The sequence below is a fragment of the Cebus imitator genome, unplaced genomic scaffold (assembly GCF_001604975.1).
Source record: "Cebus imitator isolate Cc_AM_T3 unplaced genomic scaffold, Cebus_imitator-1.0 Scaffold0, whole genome shotgun sequence".
NCBI classification, from domain to species: domain Eukaryota; kingdom Metazoa; phylum Chordata; class Mammalia; order Primates; family Cebidae; genus Cebus; species Cebus imitator.
The window spans coordinates 7,878,733-7,898,563 of NW_016107315.1; the positions used below are offsets into that span (position 1 = coordinate 7,878,733).

The 19,831-nt window shown below is 40.3% G+C and overlaps 1 protein-coding gene across 4 annotated transcripts; it reads right to left on the bottom strand.

The window, feature by feature from the left end:
* Window positions 1-223: 223 nt before the first annotated feature.
* CCR3 (C-C motif chemokine receptor 3) lies at window positions 224-13,834 on the bottom strand. 4 transcript variants are annotated; one of them, XM_017521818.2, is made up of 4 exons: window positions 13,669-13,834; window positions 11,177-11,224; window positions 10,578-10,629; window positions 224-2,506 (listed from the first exon to the last, which is right to left on the bottom strand). In XM_017521818.2, exons 3-4 carry the CDS (start codon window positions 10,612-10,614, stop codon window positions 1,428-1,430), a joined length of 1,116 nt encoding a protein of 371 aa, XP_017377307.1. In that variant the 5' UTR covers window positions 10,615-10,629; window positions 11,177-11,224; window positions 13,669-13,834; the 3' UTR covers window positions 224-1,427. The 4 variants fall into 4 exon arrangements, with proteins under 4 accessions (XP_017377307.1, XP_017377297.1, XP_017377322.1 ...); XM_017521808.2 differs by lacking the exon at window positions 11,177-11,224 and having other exon boundaries at window positions 13,669-13,833; XM_017521833.2 differs by lacking the exons at window positions 10,578-10,629; window positions 11,177-11,224; window positions 13,669-13,834 and adding exons at window position 3,003; window positions 3,194-3,634.
* Window positions 13,835-19,831: the final 5,997 nt, after the last annotated feature.

The following is a 19,831-nucleotide window of genomic DNA, read 5'->3' on the forward strand; positions in this document are numbered from 1 at the left end:
GTCTTACACATTTTTGCATCTTTCGCTTAACCTGAAGCAGTGTTTGTGCATGCTGTCCAGATCACCTAACGGACAGCTGTTGGATGGACAGCTAGCAGGGTTCACATTGCACAGTCATATATGATCTCTACTGAGAGGCAGAAATTAATCAGCCTCTTAGAACTTACTTCCCCTAGAAGCCATAACTAGGGAAAGGCAAAGGGAATGGAGACCTGGGCTGTTCCTACTCTTTTTTTTTTTTTGATACTTTTACATCATAAGTTGCATGTTTTCCAGCTTAGGATGCAGCTCACACAAAGTCTTATTCATTTTTGTATCCACCATAGCTTCTAGGGCCATGGTAGGCCCAAGCTCTCAAGAAAAGCTCAACTGAATAAAAATGATGGACTAGAAAGTCCCACTAAACCAACTGGTTTATGATGAACTGACATCATACATATGCTGTCCTCAGTGGTGATTGTTCTTGGCAGTGCCTAGATCACAAGAGTATTTTACATTTCCCTCTGACGCCAAAATCTGCAATTTCAAGGATAACTCTGGAATGTCCAGACATTTTAGCCAGAGCAGTTGTTCTAAAAGTGTGGTTTCAGGACCAGCATCATCAGCACCGCCTGAAAACTTGCTAATGATGCTGGGCACATTCTCGGGTCTCATTCCAGATCTGCTAAATCATAAACTCTGGGGTGGTCCCCAGCCATCCACATTGTCATACACCTTCCAGGTGCTTCTGACGACAAGTTTGAGAGCCACTGAGCTAGAGGTGCAGAGAGTCTCTGTAAGCCCAACACCTTCCTGCCCCATACCTGGGCTACTTCATATGTACAGGAGGCCCCTGGCCTCCTCTGCCATGTAAGATGGGCATTAAGAGGACGGTACACACCTCTCAGGGCTCTGTGAGTCACCCATGGAAAATGCTGTCATTCAGTGTGAACAGGATATCAATAAACTATTAAGAATATTTAGAACGGGAATAGCATGCTGTTATGTTGCTTAAGATTATTTATTCATACTGAATAAAACAAGCCTTTCATCAAGCAGGGAAAGAATTAGGCACATTAGAAAATAAAATTGTTAACTGGTTGTATTGTGTGAAAATGTTTTATTTATATCAATAGCTGGCTGAAGTTAAGGTATAAAATATAAAAAATTTTACCTTTTTGTAGAGGCATATAGTAACAACATTTGGGTGCGTTAAAATGTATGTAACTCTTTGAGAAGCAAAACTCTGCTTTTTAGGGTTGATGATGAGTACACTGCTTGGGATGCATGCATCTGCTGCTACTGCCGTGTGTATATTTCAGTGTGTTCAAGAGCTTCAGTGTTGCGCTGGAAGTTCGAAGGAGTGTTCAAGTGGTGAGTGTGGAAGGCTTAATGTGTTTGCTTCATGTGCTCAGTCCTTCCTCTTTACGCAATTTTCTGCATCTGACCTAAAACACAATAGAGAGCTCCGGCTCTGCTGTGGATGGAGAGACAGAGCTGGTTCTCTCCAACTTCTCACTAGGAAGGAATGGGATGTATTTGCTCAAGTACACGAGCACATGCCTGTGGAAGAAGTGGTGCAGGTACTTCCGGAACCTCTCTCCAACGAAGGCGTAGATTACCGGGTTAACGCAGCAGTGGGAGTAGGCGATCACCTGCGTCACCAGTAGGGCTAGGTCCAGATCCTTGCTCTGCTTACAGTCATATCCAAACAAGGTGGCTTGAAAGGTATAGAGAAGGAGAGCCAGGTTGTAGGGTGTCCAGAAAATGAAAAACACCACCATGATGACAAAAATGAGTCGGATGGCCTTGTACTTTTTTTTATTGGGGCACTTCAGCAGTGTTTTGATGATTCCTGTGTAGCAGATGGCCATAACGAGCAGAGGGAGAGCGAGAACCAAGATGTTTATTCTCAGAGCATAGAAATGCTTCCAGCTTTGTGCTTCATCCTCAGGGTACACAGGGTTGCAATAAGACTCTTGAAGAACATTTTCGGTCTCTTGGAAGATAAATTCAGGGAGAGCTGCTAGCACTGCCAGGCCCCAAGTGACGATGCTGGTGATGACACCAAAAGTGACAGTGCGGGCTCGAAGGGCAAACACGGCGTGGACAATGGCCAGGTACCTGTCAATCGTCAGCAGGATGATGAAAAAGATCTCGCCATATAAGCCCGTGAAATAAAACCCCGAGATGACCTTACACATGCCATGGCCAAAAACCCAGTCACTCCACATGACATAGTGGATCCAGAATGGAAGGGTGAAGAGGAAAAGCAGGTCAGAAATGGCCAGGTTGAGCAGGTAGATATTGGTCATAATTCGGAGCCTCCTGTATTTTATGAGGATCACCACCACCAACACATTGCCCAAGAGGCCCACGATGAACACCAGGGAGTACAGTGGGGGCAGGAACTTGGCAATCAGTGCTGTGATATCGCCCTTTCTGCAGAGCTCACCCAATTCATAGTAGAAGGGCGTGGTACCGAAGGTCTCAACCGTATCTAGTGAGGTCGCCATTTCGCTTCTCCCTGTGATCAAAGAAGAAAAATACAATCCCACAATTAAGCATCATCACCCTTTGTAAAACACAGCAGTTGATTTATGCATGTACTCAGCAAAGATGCTACATGTGATCGCAGCCTGGGGATTCTTTAACATGAATTTCAAAAAGCATAGCAGAGGTGCCAGGAGGGGGTTCAGGAAGAAAGAGCTGAAGCTTTCAAAGGCAGCATGATCCAGGATGGGAAAAGAAATGTGGGATGGTGGTGAAGAATGGGGATACTGATTGCTGAAAGCATTTAAAGGAAGAAATACAAAACAGGAAAACACAGGCTGGATAAAGATAATAACATAATAATTATTATTACTACTGTCTCTTGTGGCATTTTGCATTTTACGGTTTACAGTTTATATATGACTTTCAAAATCCTTATCCACTTAAAAGCAAAATATATATAATAATAATAACAATGATTATTATAATAACTAGTAACTATGCTTCTCTCGGGCCCCATAATGGTGTACCCTTCATTATAGTTAATGGGGAAATGGACTATTGAAGAAATGTAGAAATGTGTCCAAAATTATCTAACAAGTAAATATAAAATTTGGGCTGGATCTTCAGTCTCTATGTCCATTTCTCCTGTCACTAGATTCAAATGTAGCAATTTTTAAATTTAACTTTTGAAAATTTTGCTATGGACTTGAGGAACAACTGGTTCATGTGCTATTAACAGCATTCTTATTCCTAATGGCATAATCCACTCCATAGCAGCTATGACAAAAATACATCTTTTATCTGTTGCACATGTACAATCACAGTAATTAACTATTACAATTATAAGCAGCATTCATTTAGGTTACTTTCCTTTTCCAGCTACTTGTGATGCTGAGTTAGGCTGGTCTTGTACCCAAAGCAAACCCCTAGGAACTTCTCCATTACAAAGGGGTGAGCAGGAGGGGTGAATTAAAGGTATTTCTTATTAGATTCAATATTTCTTATGCCAGGGGCCCTGAGGCCAGTGCCTGCTTTTCTTGAAATTAAAGACTTAAGTGGAGAAGGAGGAAAATAGAAAGCTGAAAAGGTGGGAGTCGTGGAAAGACAGTTAAGCCACGCACTGGTTCCTCGGAGGGCATTCAACTGACTTTCTCCTTTGTAGGAGGGAAGGACAAGGGTGAAGATGTGAATATACAGGATGATGGAAGTTTCTCAAGGTAAATCTGAGAAATGCTTAATAACTGGGGCCAATGCCATGAATTGTTTTTGCTTCTTAATAAAATGATTGATGGAATACTGAGGCCCCACACGTTGGGGTTCTGTGTAGTCAAAGTCAGTGAGAGTCGAGATGGAAATGGAGCCAGTCCTAGCACCCCTCAGCTGGATGCCTTGCACAAGTCCTTAATGCAGAGCCTCCCTTACTTATGCCCAAAGTGAGGACCATTGGATCACTGGGGTTGTCATGAGGATAAATGAGAGAGTATATGTGAGTTCACATTTGAAACTGGAAAAAGCTGTAAAACTGGTAGGAAGCAGGAATGAAAGAAAGATTATCAGAAGCCATTTCAAGTGAAATTAGGGTCCCTTGGGTGGAACTTGTTGCTGTCTTTTCATGGGTCTGTTCAGGTACATCTCCCACTGATCAATGATACATTCCAGGCTTTTGAGGAGGAAAATGGACTTGAGGAACAAATGGTTTGTGTGTGCTACGATCAGCATTCTTATTCCTAATAGCACAACCCAATCCATAGCAGCTGAGAAAAAAAATACACGTTTTGTCAGTTACACATTTATAGTCACAGACAGTGTCCTTCTAAACTTCAGCATCTAAAGCAAGAAGGCAACAGGGCTGCTTATTCTGGAGAACAAAGGTATAGCAGCCTGTACTCACTATTAATTATTTCTATTTATTTTCCTTTTCTCCAAGAGTGATATAAAAACAAGTCAAACTTTTAAAAAAATCTCTTAAGTTTTGCTCAATTTGAGTCTTAAACTCATTTGTTATTTCTGTAAAATTAACATGATCAGGATGATAAATCATAGAACCTTTTTGTTTGGGCTTCAGGGCTGCCTATGAGCTTTTAGCACTAAAGTTCAAAACTCAAGAAAGCATGCAGGTTCCCCAGCGTCAGCAGCCAAGTCCTTGATTACTAGCTGCATGGGGTCAGAGAGAGAAAATCTCGTATGGGCAGGGCACCTTGGCTCATGCCTGTAATCCCAGTACTTGGGGAGGTCAAGGTGGGAGGCTTGCTTGAGCCCAGGAATTCAAGACCAGCCTCAACAATACAGTGAGACCCTGTCTCTACAAAAAGGAAAAAGAAAAATTAGCCAGGCATGGTGGCACATGCCTGTGGTCCCTACTACTTGGGAGGCTGAGGTGGGAGAATCGCTTGAGCCCAGAAGGTCGAAGCTGCAGTGAGCTGTGATTGTGCCACTGTATTCCAGCATGGGTAGCAGAATGAGACCGAGTCTGGAAAATAAAAAAATAAAAAACCTGATATGGTTTTCATCTGTCTACCCAGTCTTAATCAAGATGAATATTTATATACAAAATAGTCAAGAGGTTTGAATTAGGCTTTCAAAATGACCTTTTGCAGTTTGGAAAATGATAGGGTAAGAATAAATAAGAACAACAAAAAAGAAGAGCACAAAAGCAAAAATAAAAATCACCCCAGTCTCCTCATGTAGCTTTACCACTGTTAACATTTCTGTTAACAGCTATGCATGCATATGTGCAAGATTTACAAAAGTGAGGTCAACTAAAATTACTCACAATACAACTCAGCAGTGAAATGTGCAAGGATTCTTTAGTCTCCAAACTATTTTGGTCTGTTACCAACTTCTCATCTGCTGGGCAGCAGGGAAAAGGATTCACACATTTTAGTCCAAAGTGGTTTAAACTTCTCTTGATTCATTCATTTGAACCATGATTTTAGGTTTTATTCATCCTCTTTATGCTGTCAGCTTATAATTTCAGTTTCTTTTACCAGTGGTCCTTTCTAAGATAGTGGCAGAGATCTGGAGGAAGGGCCAGTACAACTTGAGACATGGGGCAGAGTGGGAAGGGGATGCCCCTGTTTGCTGTTGGTCCTTGATTTATATGGCTGGTGTCTGATGAGTGGGGATGACCTGGTCCCAACCCTGAGCCATTTTCTGGAATCTGCTGTGATGGGTTGTAGCTAGTGGACTCATGAGGTATTCACTGTCAGTCTTCCTTGGGCTGGAATGGAGAGACCTCTCTGTTACCACTACATCCCACCAGGGCCCTGGCCCAGGCTATGTACCTTTTCCTACACTGGTAGGCACCAAGCCAACGCTGCTGCTCCTTGACTCCCTGCCCATCCCATGAACAAACCACGGAACTCTCAAGAGTATAAACTAGATCATTTTTTTCTACTTGACCACCAACTTAACCACATTGGCCATCCCATCTAATGAGGAAGTGCCCTGCACAGAGACATTCCTTGGGGGTCGCTAACTTAGCAGAGAGCCCTCCATGCCCCCGAGTTCTGATGGGGAATGTAGGGAGCCACAGGGTGACTGCTTTCTTTCATAACCACTGTCTCTTCTCACATTTCCTGGGGTCAGAGGAGCCTCCGCCTCTCCATTCTTACCTGGCCAGGTTCTCCCTAACAAATCACTATGGTCTAATCCAGCAACACTGACTCTTGAAATGCTAAACTGTATACATAATATAGCATATTAAAATATATATACACAGTAAAAATGGAGGTTGCCTTGATATACATATTTCAAGGCAGTTTCTATTTTATTCTGCAATAAGTAATGCATACCTTTCCATGTCAAAACGCATAGATTTACATTCACTAATTTTAAATTTTAATGAATGTTGCAAATCTGAATTGAGATTAAACATCTAGACCTGGACCTTTGAACTATGCAACCACCCCCTTCTCCTACTCAGTGGCTTTCAGCGTAGGACTGAGAGTTATAACACTGGCTTCTCTGTTTCTGAGGCCTTCAGTCTTACACTGAGCCACAATACCAGTATTCCTGGATCTCCAGCTTGCAGATGATCTGTTGTGGGACTTCTTAGCCACCATAATCGTGAGCCAATTATCCTAATAAACCCCATCTCATGTATCTATAAACATATCCTATTGGCTCTGTCTCTGGAGAACCTAGACTAACATAAATTTGGTATTGAGGAAGCTGAGTATCATTTCTTCTTACTGGAATGATATGCCATTATGGTTTTCAATACTAATACATGTTAAGGTTTCTCAGATTGATGTCTTAAGCCCTGACCCAAACTCCTACTCAAAATTTCATCTTAAGTGTCTAATGAGCATCACAATATTCCAGTACTCCTCCTTTACTCTCAGTGGAAGAGATTGGGCAACTTTTTCCCAGAAAAAAAAAAAAAAAAAGCCTGTGATAAGCTAAGTGTGTGAGGTTACTTAATGGTGAAATAAAAATTTTAAAGTGAATTATTATTGGTGCTACAAAAACACCAATCCCTTAATTGCAACAGCCGAGCAATAAGGATACTTTTAAATGGACAGCATATACTTAACGCAATGTGTAGACCACAACGACTCTGCAAACACAAGTGCAGCAAGTATTTTGAAGAATATAGAAGTGAAAACACAGGGAAAAAAATACAAGAAATCTCCCTTGCCAAGTTACTCAATTATGAATCACTTCTGCCCTTCACCCCTAGTGCCAATTCACTATGCTATGCATTTAATCTCTGCATCACTTTTAGTAGCGGACGTGTAAACTGTGTAAAGACATTTAGAGAGTTCTAATATGTTTTATGGATTTTGTTTTTTTGCAAATTTGACTCCTGAAGGTACATTACCACTACAACTTTGTGTGTAAGCATTGTGTGTGTATAAACAAATGTCAAAACCTCCTTGATAAATAAACATATCATTTTTGTACCTCTGTGATTGTGAAAGATACAATTTCTCAAGATCTTGTTTCTGGCAAATGTGGTGGTGACTCATCGTGGTTCTTGATTGATCTCATCCAGAGACTTAGCATGACCGTCACAGTATTTCAGATGACCACAGTTTGTAAAACTGGGTGCACAGAATTACCAACTATAGTTATATGCATTTGTACATTGTGATTTTTGACCTATTTATTTATGAATATAATTCACCTGCTTATAACTGTTATACCCGTATGACTGTTGTTAGTATACCTGTTTATGCTTGCAAAAATATATATGACATTATTCCCTGTTGTGAAGTGTTCTGTTGTTTTTTTATGAGATTTTCAAAACAAATTCTCCTTTAGGAATATAAATAAATGTCTTTTAAATTACTGTTTTCAGAGTTATATTTTCAGGATTTTAATCTTTTGGGATTGTGGTTTTGGGATTTAAAATTTTAGGGATTCTGATCTTTTTGGATTTCAACATTTAGGGTTATGGAATTCAGGATTGTGTCTTTTGGGATTATAGCCCAAACTCCCCAAGGCCAACCACCCGTAGCCACATAGCCAAGACTGAAGTCATCCTGATTTCCCTAAAAAAGCTAACTGTAATAATAAATAAAACACAACATATAAGCTTTAGGTCATAGTCAGCACAATCCAGTGAAATTAAACTAAATTAAATCAGCTATAGACAAATCAGCTTTAAATATTCTTGCTTCAGCACCATTGTTAATGCATAACAGCAACTCACAAAAAAAGGTCAAAATACTGAAAGACCTCTACAGGGAAAACTGCAAAACACTGCTGAAAGAAATCATAGATGACACAAACAATGGAAACACATCCCATGCTCATGGATGGGTAGAATCAATATTGTGAAAATGACCATACTGCCAAAAGCAATCTACAAATTCAATGCAATTCCCATCTCAATACCACCGTTATTCTTCACAGAACTAGAAAAAAGCTCCTAAAATTCACATGGAACCAATAAAGAGCCGACATAGCCAAAGCAAGACAGCAAAAAGAACAAATCTGGAGGCATCATGTTACCCAGCTTCAAACTATACTATTAATATAAGGCCATAGTCACCCAAACAGCATGGTACTGGTATAAAAACAGGTATATAGACCAATGTAACAGAATAGAGAACCCAAAAATAAAGCTAAATACTTAAGGCAAACTGAGCAACAGTTGGCCTTAACAGTTTGTTTGCTTCAACAAAGCATGCAAAAACATAGATTGGGGAAAAGATGCCCTATTCAACAAATGGTGCTGGGATAATTGGCAAGCCACATGTAGAAGATTGAAACTGGATCCTCATCTCTCACCTTAGACAAAAATCAACTCAAGATAGATTAAAGATTTAAATCTAAGACCTGAAATCATAAAAATTCTAGAAGATAACGTTGGAAGAACTCTTCTAGACATTGGCTTAGGCAAAGAGTTCATGACCAAGAACCCAAAAGTGAATACAACAAAAACAAAGATAAATAGATGGGACTCAATTAAACTAAAAAGCTTCTGCACAGCAAAAGAAATAATCAGTAAACAGACAACCCACAGAGTGGGAGAAAATCTTTGCAATCTGTGCATCTGATAAGGGCTCAATATCCAGAATCTACAAGTAACTCAAACAAATCAGCAACAAAAAAACAAACAATCCCATCAAAAAGTGGGCTAAGGACACGAATAGACAATTCTCAAAAGAAGATATGCAAATGGCCAACATATATATGAAAAAATGCTCAACATCACTAATTATCGGAGAACTGCAAATCAAAACCACAATGTGATACCATCATACTTTTGCAAGAATGGCTATAATAAAAAAAAATAATAGATGTTGGCACAGATGTGGTGAAAAGAGAGCACTCTACACCGTCAATGGGAATGTAAACTAGTACAACCCCTACGGAAAACAGTGTGGCGATTCCTTAAAGAATTAAAAGTCAGTCTACCATTGGATCCAGCAATCCTACTTCTGGGTATCTATCCAGAGGAAAATAAGTCATTATATGAGCAAGATAGTTGCACACACGTTTATAGCAACACCATGGTATACTACTCAGCCATAAAAAGGACCAAAATTATGGCATTGGCAGCAACCTGGATGGAATTAGAGATCATTATTCTAAGTGAAGTAACTCAGGAATGGAAAACAAACATTGTACGTTGTCTCTCACAAGTGAGAGCTAAGCTGTGAGAATGCAAAGGCATAAGAAAGATAGAATGGACTTTGGGGACTCAGGGGCAAGGATGGGAGAGGGTGAGGGATAAAAGACTACACATTGGGTACAGTGTACACACCGCTCAGATGATGGGTCCACCAAAATCTCAGAAAGCACTACTAAAGAACTTATTCATGTAACCAAATACCACCTGTTCCCCCAAAACTTTCGAACCCAGGGGGGAAAATGCTTCCTCCTTTATGCTTTATAAACTGTGGTAAGTACTCTAAGCAGAATCCCTGAACTTTCAGACCTATGTCTCCTGGCTCTCGAACTGTTCTTCTGTGTGCACAATAAACTCCTACAACTTCAAATTTTGATCTTATTTTATATTTGACAAATGTAAAGTCTCCTTTATTCTCTCCCTTCTCAATTTCCTCTCCTCCTCAGAAGAGAGTTGTTGTTGAGTCCTCTTGATATTTGTTTATGTATTTATACCCATAATTATAAGTGGCTTTTTGATACATAAATCAGAACAAGAAATATCAGGTTTTCTGTGACATTTTACACTTTACATCTTGGAAATCTTTCTATATCAATACTTGTAGAACTGCCTCATTCTTTCTAACAGCGAGATGGTATTCCACTGTGTAGAATTTAAACAGTTTTCTATTAACAGACTTCAGGTTACCCACACTGGGCATCAACATGAAATTTACCAGTGTAACAAACCTGCACATTTACCCCCAAACCTAAAATAAAAGTAGAATACAAGTATTCCAAAAAAAAATCCTATATATTTCTAGTTTCCCATAAGGTTAACATGTGATGGTATTTATAAAGAAACTTCCTGCATGTAAATCTACTTAAATTTAATCTTAGTTTAATCTAAATTAATAAAAGTGTTATATGCAGATAGTGGTAAGGATCATTTCACAGCATCCTAAAGTGGTCCAAATATGTCCAGGGCTCATTTAATGCAAACAATGACCAACTGAAATGCAGTCAAGAGGCAACCTTACCCAATAAAGATGAGTTGAAGAAGTCATGGGTATTCATCCTGGAGAAAAGCCACTTTGGGGAGGGAAGAGAGCATGCAAATAAGAATCAGAATTATGTGTGACTCCCAGCAAGGCCCCCCAGAACCAGCAAGAGGTAGCTCAAATATATCACCCAGAACAAATCAAAAGTACCACCTGACTCTGCATCCACCTCTCCACCAGCTATCCCTTCATGTTTTTATCCAATTACCCATCCAGCTATTCAGCTTGCCTCCCATCTATGCAATTAAGCTGTTACCCTTCTAAACCCTCCTGCTTCCTTCCCCTCCTTCGTTTCTTCCCTCAAAAAGCCTAGGGTAGCCAGAAAAGTTAGTTATCTGTGCAGTGATCCAATAGATCTTTTCTGTATTAGTGGAAATGTTTATCTGCGCTATCCAATAAGACAGACACTTGGCCAGCCATGGTGGCTTACGCCTGTAGTCCCAACACTTTGGAAGGTCAAGGTGGACGGATCATTTTAGCTCAGGAGTTCAAGACCAGCCTGGCCAACATGGTGAAACCCTATCTCTACTAAAAACAAAAACAAACAAACAAAAAAGCTGGGCAGTAGTGGCACGCACCTGTAATCCCAGCTACTTGGGGAGCTGAAGCAGGAGAATCTCTGGAGCCTAGAAGGCAGAGGTTGAGGTAAGACGAGATTGTGCCACTGCACTCCAGTCTGGGAAACAGAGTGAAACCCTGTCTCAAAAAAAAAAAAAAAAAAAAAAAAAAAAGATAGACACTAGCAGCTATTGAGCACTTGAAATGTGGCTAGTGCAATTGAGAAACTGAACTTTTCGTTTTATTTAGTTAATTTAAACTTAAATAGCCACATGTAGCAAGTAGCCAAAACAGTGGACAGTACAGGCCTGGTGTCTAGCATGATGCCTGACAAACAAAAGCTGCTTAATAAACTCCTCTTAAGTGTATGAAAGAATAGAGTAGAATAATTTTTACTCTGCTTTGCACTTCCAGACTACACATCTGAAATATTATGTTCTGTTTCAGCCACCAAATTTTAAGAGGGTCAGTATCAACTTAGAATATAGAATGAAGTAGGATGGTAATGGTTCCCAAACATCAGCCATAGTTAGCAGAACTTGGAAGGTTTTGTATGAAAAATAATAGTCTTTGAATGAAATCAACCTAAATACCCATCAATGACAGACTGGATAAAGAAAATGTGGTATATATACACATGGAATGCTATGCAGCCATGAAAAGGAGCCAGATCATGTCTTTCGCAGGAACATGGATGGAGCTGGAAGCTATTATCCTTAGCAAACTAATGCAGGAACAAAAAAACCAAATGCCACATGTTCTCACTTAGAAGTGGGAGCTAAATGATGAGAACTCATGAAAACAAAGAAGGGAACAACCAACACTAGGGTCTACTTGAGGGTGGAGGGTGGGAGGAGGGAAAGGAGCAGAAAAACAGCTATTGGCTACTAGGCTTAATACTTGAGTGATGAAATAATGTGTGCAACAAACCTCTATGGAATGACTTTACCTATATAATAAACCTTCACATGTACCCCCAAACCTAAAATAAAAGTTAAAAAAGGAAAATAATTGTCTTTGGATTCATTTTAGTTCTTTTTTTTTTATGCCTTTGGTCTGGATCAAAGGGTTTTTTGTTTTGTTTTGTTTTGTTTTGTTTTAATTAAAGGCAATATAGGATAGAAAAGTCTATGATATGATAGCTTTTCCTGTGGAAGAGGAAGTAGACTCTCATAGAGCTTCTAGAGATTTGATGACATTGTGGGCAACTAGATTCACCCACACATAGGGAAGAACTTTCTGAGAACAGTGAAGGAACAGAAGGAAGAAACCAGTGTGCTTCTTCCCTGGAAATACACAAGAAGAACCTCTCAAAGTTCAAATCATGAATGAATGCAGACTTCTTTCCAGTTGCCAACATTTCCCAGCATTGGTATTTTAAGGCACTTGAATGAAGCGCTATGCAGGCATTGTATTAGGTATTACGAGAAATCTCGGTATGATTTAAAGTGTACTGGAGGACATTCACAGGTTATCAGCAAATACTACACCATTTTGTATAAAGAACTTGGGCATCTATAGATTTTGATACCTGAGGGGGCCCTGGAACAAATCCCTCACAGACACCAAGGGAGATACCTCATTCACCCAGACAAAAAGATACCAAATCAATCAACTGATTCATCTAATAGCTTGACTTAGTGTGGATTTTCAATGAAAACCTCAAATACATGTATTTCCACACATACATACTTAATGTACACACACATATGTATATAATGACCCTCCGTATCTATGGGTTCCACATTTGCGTATTCAACCAATCATGGATCCAAAAGATCTGGAAAAAAAACTCCACAAAGTTGCAAAAACCAAGCCTCGAATTTGTCACGCAGCAAGTGCTATGTTGAGCCCACATGAATGAAGCGCTGTGTAGGCATTGTATGAGGTATTACGAGAAATCTAGGTATAATTTAAAGTGTACTGAGGATATTCATAGGTTATTAGCAAATACTATATCATTTTATATAAGGAACTTGAGCATCTATGGATTTTGGTATCAGCAGGGGTCCTGGAACAAATCCCTCACAGATACTGAGGGAGGACTGTATACACACACACACACACACACACACACACACACACACACACATATAAATTATATTTTCACTGACTGTTTCTTACAAATCAATATAAATAAACACAAGCTATTAAGTGTAAGCTCTTTGGAGTAGTCATATGCACAATAGTTGAGAATTTGTGAAAGTAAAGGAAGGTAACATGGGCACAGATGTTGACTAAAGAGGTATAAAGGGCCAAGTTTGGGTGAGTGCAACAGGCAAACATATCATTGTGTGGGTGGGAGATAGAAAGGGAAAATTAGAAAAAGCAAGAGGAAAATGGAGATATGTAGCCATATTTTCTCCCATTCTGGCCCCATGCTGCCTCTAAGTTGCTGTGTACCTTCCTTCTCCTCCCTCCTAGATCCAAAAGCACTGTTGGAAGTTATTACTTCCACCCACCTGGACCCCTCCTTGCTCCCCCTCCCTTTTCCTGGAAAAGCGACACCTACCAGAGAATCTCTTCTAAGAAAACAACTTCTGTTGTATTTCAATAAGTTCTTGCCCAGATAAGCACAAGAAGATGAGTGGCACCTGCTAAGTTAGTGAAGTCCTTGATATGTCCAGTGACAGCTTACGTGTCACCACTCTTGAAACCAGAGATAGCATCAGATCTAAGACATGAGTAAGGTAGTACACAATGTAACTATATAACTTCCTGTTTTAAACAGACCAGCATCTCAGGTTTTGCAAGTTTTCAGAAAGATACTGAATTTGGTTCAGTTCTTCTTTTTCATGATTGACACCACATAGGAACCACTCAGCTAAGAAATCCTTGCAATGAGTGCTGCTTTAGAGGTGCTTTACTCCACTGGCATTGTTCATTTTTGGTGGCGGTGGTGGGGTAATTTTGTTTTGTTTTTTTTTTTTTTTTGACAGCATCTCACTCTGTCGCCCAGGCTGGAGTGCAATGGCATGATCTCAGCTCACTTCAACCTCCACCTCCTGGTTTCAAGGGATTTTCCTGCCTCAGCCTCTGGAATAGCTGCTATTACAAGCATGTGCCACCACGTCTGGCTAATTTTTGTATTTTTAGTAGAGACAGGGTTTCATCATATTAGCCAGGCTGATCTCAAACTTCTGACCTCAAGTGATCTGCCTGTCTTGGCCTCCCAAAGTGCTAGGATTTTTAATTCCTGAATAAGCATTGATTTGACCCATCAGGAGACAGGAAGAAGAATGAAATAAGAATTTCCTGGCAAAGGAATAAAATAACTATTCTGCAGGGTCAAATAGGATACTTTGATGGGGCAAGAGGTATCCAAAAAGGTTTAGACAAGTCTAGAAGACCTGAGTTTGAGTTTCAGTTGTGGCACACACAGCTGCATGACCTTGGGGTAGTAATTTAAACTTGCTGGACCTCAGTTTTATCATCTCTAAACTGTGACGATATTTAAGTCATAGCATTGCCGTGGAACCAACTAAGATAAATATGTGAAAGATCTCTGCAAAATATACAGGGCTAAGCAAATGCATAGTGTGGGTAGAATGCCACTCTGACATAAACATCACGGGGCAGAGCCATGTGCCTGCTGTATGTGCTGATGTGTCCCTTGGGACCTAGCATAGTAATGGGAACAAAGTAGGTATTCACCCACTATTTGTGGGAAGAACTCTGACCAAGCATGGTGTGATTTTTGATAAACTGACTAACTGGACAAATGAATGTAATTCACCAAAGTGTTTCTCAAATATTTGATATGTGTGTAGGACTGTGCTGTATGTTTCATGATAAAGAAAACATAGGAACAAAAGACAAACAGGAAGGTGGGAGAGAGACAGAGAGAGAGAGAAAGAATAGGGAGAGAATTTGAGGGAGAGAGAAGAAAGGGAGGAAGGGGCTCAGTTTCCTCCTTAAAGAGTCTATAACCTTGTTGGTGATCAGAGACAGCAGAGACCTGATACAATACCAAGAATGCTCAAATATAGTAAAGCATAACCAAAGAAACATTTAACTATTTAATCTACAGCATATTCAAGATAGCATATTCAAATTGGCTAAAACAAAGTTTTTGAGTGATAGTAAGAGCCTAGACTTTGCTGCTGGACACCTGGGTTCAAAACCTACCTTTACCGCTTAATAGTGATATCACCTTAGGCAACCTACATAACCTCTGTGTGTCTCCGTGTGCTCTACTGCAAAATGATATAGCAATGCCTAGCTTGCAGGATCTGTGTGGTGAGGAGTAAATACATTCGGATACATGGAGACTGGTGCATGGCATGTGGACAGTGTCATGAAAATATGTATCATGGTTTTTATGAGGCATCCACTCAGGGTGGCCTGAAATATAGTATAATATCTTGTGCTCTGATTCAGCATGTGGGATGTCAAATGCAAGTTCTGTGGGGTTCAGAAAACAGATCCATGTGGGACTGAGAAAGGCTTCATGGAAGAGAAAGGGCCTGAGGGATGAATAGAATTTGGCCATGTGGAAGGGGTAGGGAGAGTTTCCAGGAAAAAGGAAGTAGACCTATCAAAGCCAAGAGGTTAAGTGGGCTTGGTCCCTGTGCAGGGGTAGGCAGGAATGAAATTAGGGAATGGATATGCTCACATCCTAATGCCAGGAGCCAAGAGCCAGCGAGATTAATATACATATATACATATAATCTCCACACACGCATTTTAAAATGTGTAATACATTATGTACATCTGTTAGGATGACACACATTCAGAAGCTCCATCCCTGCAGAGCATTCAGAGACACCTGCAGGTCTTCGGCAGAGGGTGGAATTCTGCAGGCCCATCGTGGTGCATCTGGCTTCCACTCCTCTCACTTTATCTGGGGAGTTTTGTCCCAGATCACATGACATGCCAACAGGCGGCCGATGACATCTGAAGTCAAGAAAGGCATGGGCCTGGCAGAGGTAAGCAGGCATGGAGCAAAGAGTGGAGGGAGATAAGATTGACTGCTGCTCTTGGCTAGATTATAAAGAGTTGAGGAGTTCACAGTAGATTCCATGGAAATGTGAGGGCTATTGAAGGATTCTGAGTAACAGTACTGGTACTCCCTTATTTGAGATCAGTACTTGAGGATTTTCAGAGTATTCTACATACATTTTCTGGGTAGAAACCCCACAACAACGTTTTTGTTTTTGTTTTTTTCACTGTTTAAGGAATTTTTATTAAAGCAAGAATTTTATAATCCAAATTACGTTTCCTTTCTCAGTTTTCAGTTCTGCTACTTAAAGCAGAACTGACATTTTGAGCTGTTCCACAGTAAAGAATTACAAAATTAAAGAAAGGAATGCTTTAAAGTTTTGTGCTTTGCTGAAAATTCTTTTTCCCAGGGTCTATGCAACATTAATTTGTTTTCATAGTTTACTATTTTTTTGTGCTTTTTTGATTTTGTTTTGTTCTTATATCAATAAGTAATCTAGGACTAGCATTATGTTTGCTAGACCTGGCATTTGTTCACATATAAGGTTCAAAGTTTCCTTTCCTTTTTTTATTTATTTTATATGTTGCACTCTTTTCCCATAATATTTAAGTTTTTTGACGTTTAGATATTTTTCTTCGGTGAAGCACAAGTTTCTTTTCGTGGTCTGTGATCAATTTTACACAGCTGGAACGCAGGTGGCACTGTTAACGGCTTTCTGGGCAGCCTCTTTAGCTTGGTGGGCCTGTAGTACAGCTATGGCTTCATCAGCCTTAGAACAGAGAGACTCTGGAGACTCAAGCACATGAAGAAGTTCTGAATTATCAGTCTCCAACAACATGCCAGGGATTTACCAGCAAGAGTAGGGTACATGGCTTGAATAAGAGGAAACGGCCGTTCACCCAACATTTGCTTTTGCTCTTGAGGAGGGGCAGATGCCAACATGGAAGCAGTCAAAGCTTCCTGACCTTGTACATGAACAGCAGGCTGTGGCAGTGTAACTTGTGGTTGTGCGTGAATATGTTGCTGAGGATTGCGACTCCCACAGCATATTTATACTGTGGTATGGTGCGGACAGCAGGGGTAGCTTCAGCAGCTGCAGTTGCAGGACGTGGACCCACTGTCTGTGTTGATGTGCTAGCAACACGCTGTGTTGACATGACTCATGGAACCTGTGAAGAAGCTGGTCTCATAGTACTAAATGTGGTCTAGGAGGAGCTGGGCGGGAAGCACCAGGCATATTTTGGAATGGATGAGGTCTGGCACCCTGAGCAGTCCAGCGAGGACTTGGTCTTAATTGAGCAATTTGGCTAGGAGGATAGTATGCAGCACAGTTCTGAGTCTGTGGGACAGGTGTGTGAAGTAACCAACCCCTACCAGCCAACAACCTTTTAACTTAATAGTGGGATTGTCATCCCAGAGCTGCCTCCATGGGGTGCCATTTACAGTGTAATGATGCAAACTGCTCCCCTGTAGGACTATGCAGTTGACCAGAATGAGGAGCAATGCCTGGTAACAGCCTAACCTGTGGATAAGGGAATTGAGGTCAAGTGGCCCATCCAAGGTCACACATGACTAAATGGTGGAGCGGGAATTCCAACTCCAGCCTCCTTAGTTAGCACTCTGTGTTCTCACCAGTGGTGAAATAGAAGGCACCTGGGATTTAGCACCAGCCAGACCTGGGTTCACCTCTCCCATTTGTAGGTCACATAATGAATCATTTAGCCTTCCTACACCCTAATTTCATCATCTACAGTGAAAATTTTGGCTACGATGAAGCACACGGTAGGAGCTTGATAAATAATCACCATTACCAAACGACACCTCTGCAGAGGTAAAACTACAACAACGCATTCTTCATCTGAAATCAACAAATTAGTATTTCCTAGAAGGTTACAAAGATTTAAAAAGCATTTGGAGATTTCCGTAAAGAAGCTACATGCATAAGATTTTTAACAGCTAATTAATAAGAGATTGTAAAAATTCATTCACTTCCATTTCTAGACCTTGGAGAAAAAGAGGACAGGGGACAGGATTTTTTTCTGGCATTTTGCAACAAAGCAGATTCTTTAAGAATACTGAAGTCTCATCTGCTTGTACCCGTTTTAAGTGCACAGGTCAACAAATTAAACAATTGCATACCTCTGTGAATCACCACCATTATCAAATATAGGACATTTTCACACCTCAAAAAGTACCTTATGCCCCATGTCAGTGGATGGCCCCCTTGCTCCCTGTCCCAGGCAACCACTGATCTGCGTTACGGTGCTCTAGCTTAGCTCTGCTTGTTCTAGAATATCATATGTAAATGTCATCATGCTGTACCTACTCCTTTGTGTCCAGCTTCCTTCTCAGCATAATGGGTTTGAGATTCATTTGCGTGATTGTAGGGTCCCCCAGATCCCCCTACTTTTTTCTCCATCCCACCTGAGAGAGAGAATGTCTTGAGCACCCTGTAACTTGACCAGCTTTGTGTTGTCTCTTGTAGCTTGAACCAGGCTGGGGACTTGAACATTTCCAGGCACTAATAAAGGCATTTAGGTTGTTGTTATAACACTAAAAGAAGTTATCCCCAGCCTCGAGCCAAATTCTGTAAATCCTCATATAAACTCCATACCCTGACCCCCTTGTAGCAGACATACCTAGGTAGAACATCTCTTTTTCTCACTGTCTGTCATGAGGACAGCTGCAGCACTTTGTAAGTTTCCCTAGTAAAGGCACTGGACTCAACATTGAGAAAGCAAATAAACCAGCCCAATAAAAAAGATCGAAAAAGACACTCCATGAAAAAAAAAAAAAAAAGATATATAGGTGGCAAATAAGCACATAGTAAGCACATAAGACTGTCAACATTGTTAGTCATTAGGAAAATGAAAATTAAAATTGCAATGAGATACAACTGCATACTTACTAGAATGACTACCTCTTTTTTTAATTGACAATATCAAGTGCTAACCAGAATACAGAACACTGAAACTCTCATACATTGCTAGTGGGAATGCGAAAATGGTATAGCCATTCTGAAAATAAGGCAGTTTCTTATAAAATGCAGTATAATTAAAAGCGACTCATCATGTGTTTAAATAACCAAAAGTGTCAATCTCTTAGAACACTGGAGCAGCTTTCAAGGAAAGCAGTTTTGTTCCCAGGAATATGTAATTGAAATAGAGAAAAGATCTGAAACTATGTGCTTAACCAACTAGGAAATGTAAGCAGATCTTGATTTCTGTCAAATGCGTAGAAATTATTCTCTCAATCTTGAAGGTAATAAGATCAAAATCAGGCACCTGGATTATAAAAAACAGTATTCTGGTTACTGCTGCTGCATAACAAATGATCTTAAAATGTAGGAGCTTATATTGTAACCCAAACGGCATGGTGTTGGTATTAAAACAGACACGTAAACCAAAGGAATGGAATAGAGAGCCCGGAAATAAATCCACGCACTTACAGCCAATTTATTTTCAACAAACGTGCCAAAAACATACATTGAAGAAAGGACACCCTCTTCAATCCATGCTGCTGGGAAAACTGAATAGCCACATGCATAAAAACCATCAGATAAGAATTAGAGGAACTGGAAGCTTCTGGTCTGCAAAAGAAAAGATAAGAAGTTCTCTAGTTGCTTTTCGTTATTATAGAGGTGACATTTCCTGCGGGCAGTTTGACACAGCCCAGGGTGGAGAGGTTACACGGGGGCAGATATCTGCCCAATGCAGCAACAACAGTGTCAGCA

Excerpts from the sequence above, each read along its gene's own strand:
- CCR3 (XM_017521833.2), bottom strand. The coding sequence starts at position 3,328 with ATGCTGCTTATAATTGTAATAGTTAATTACTGTGATTGTACATGTGCA.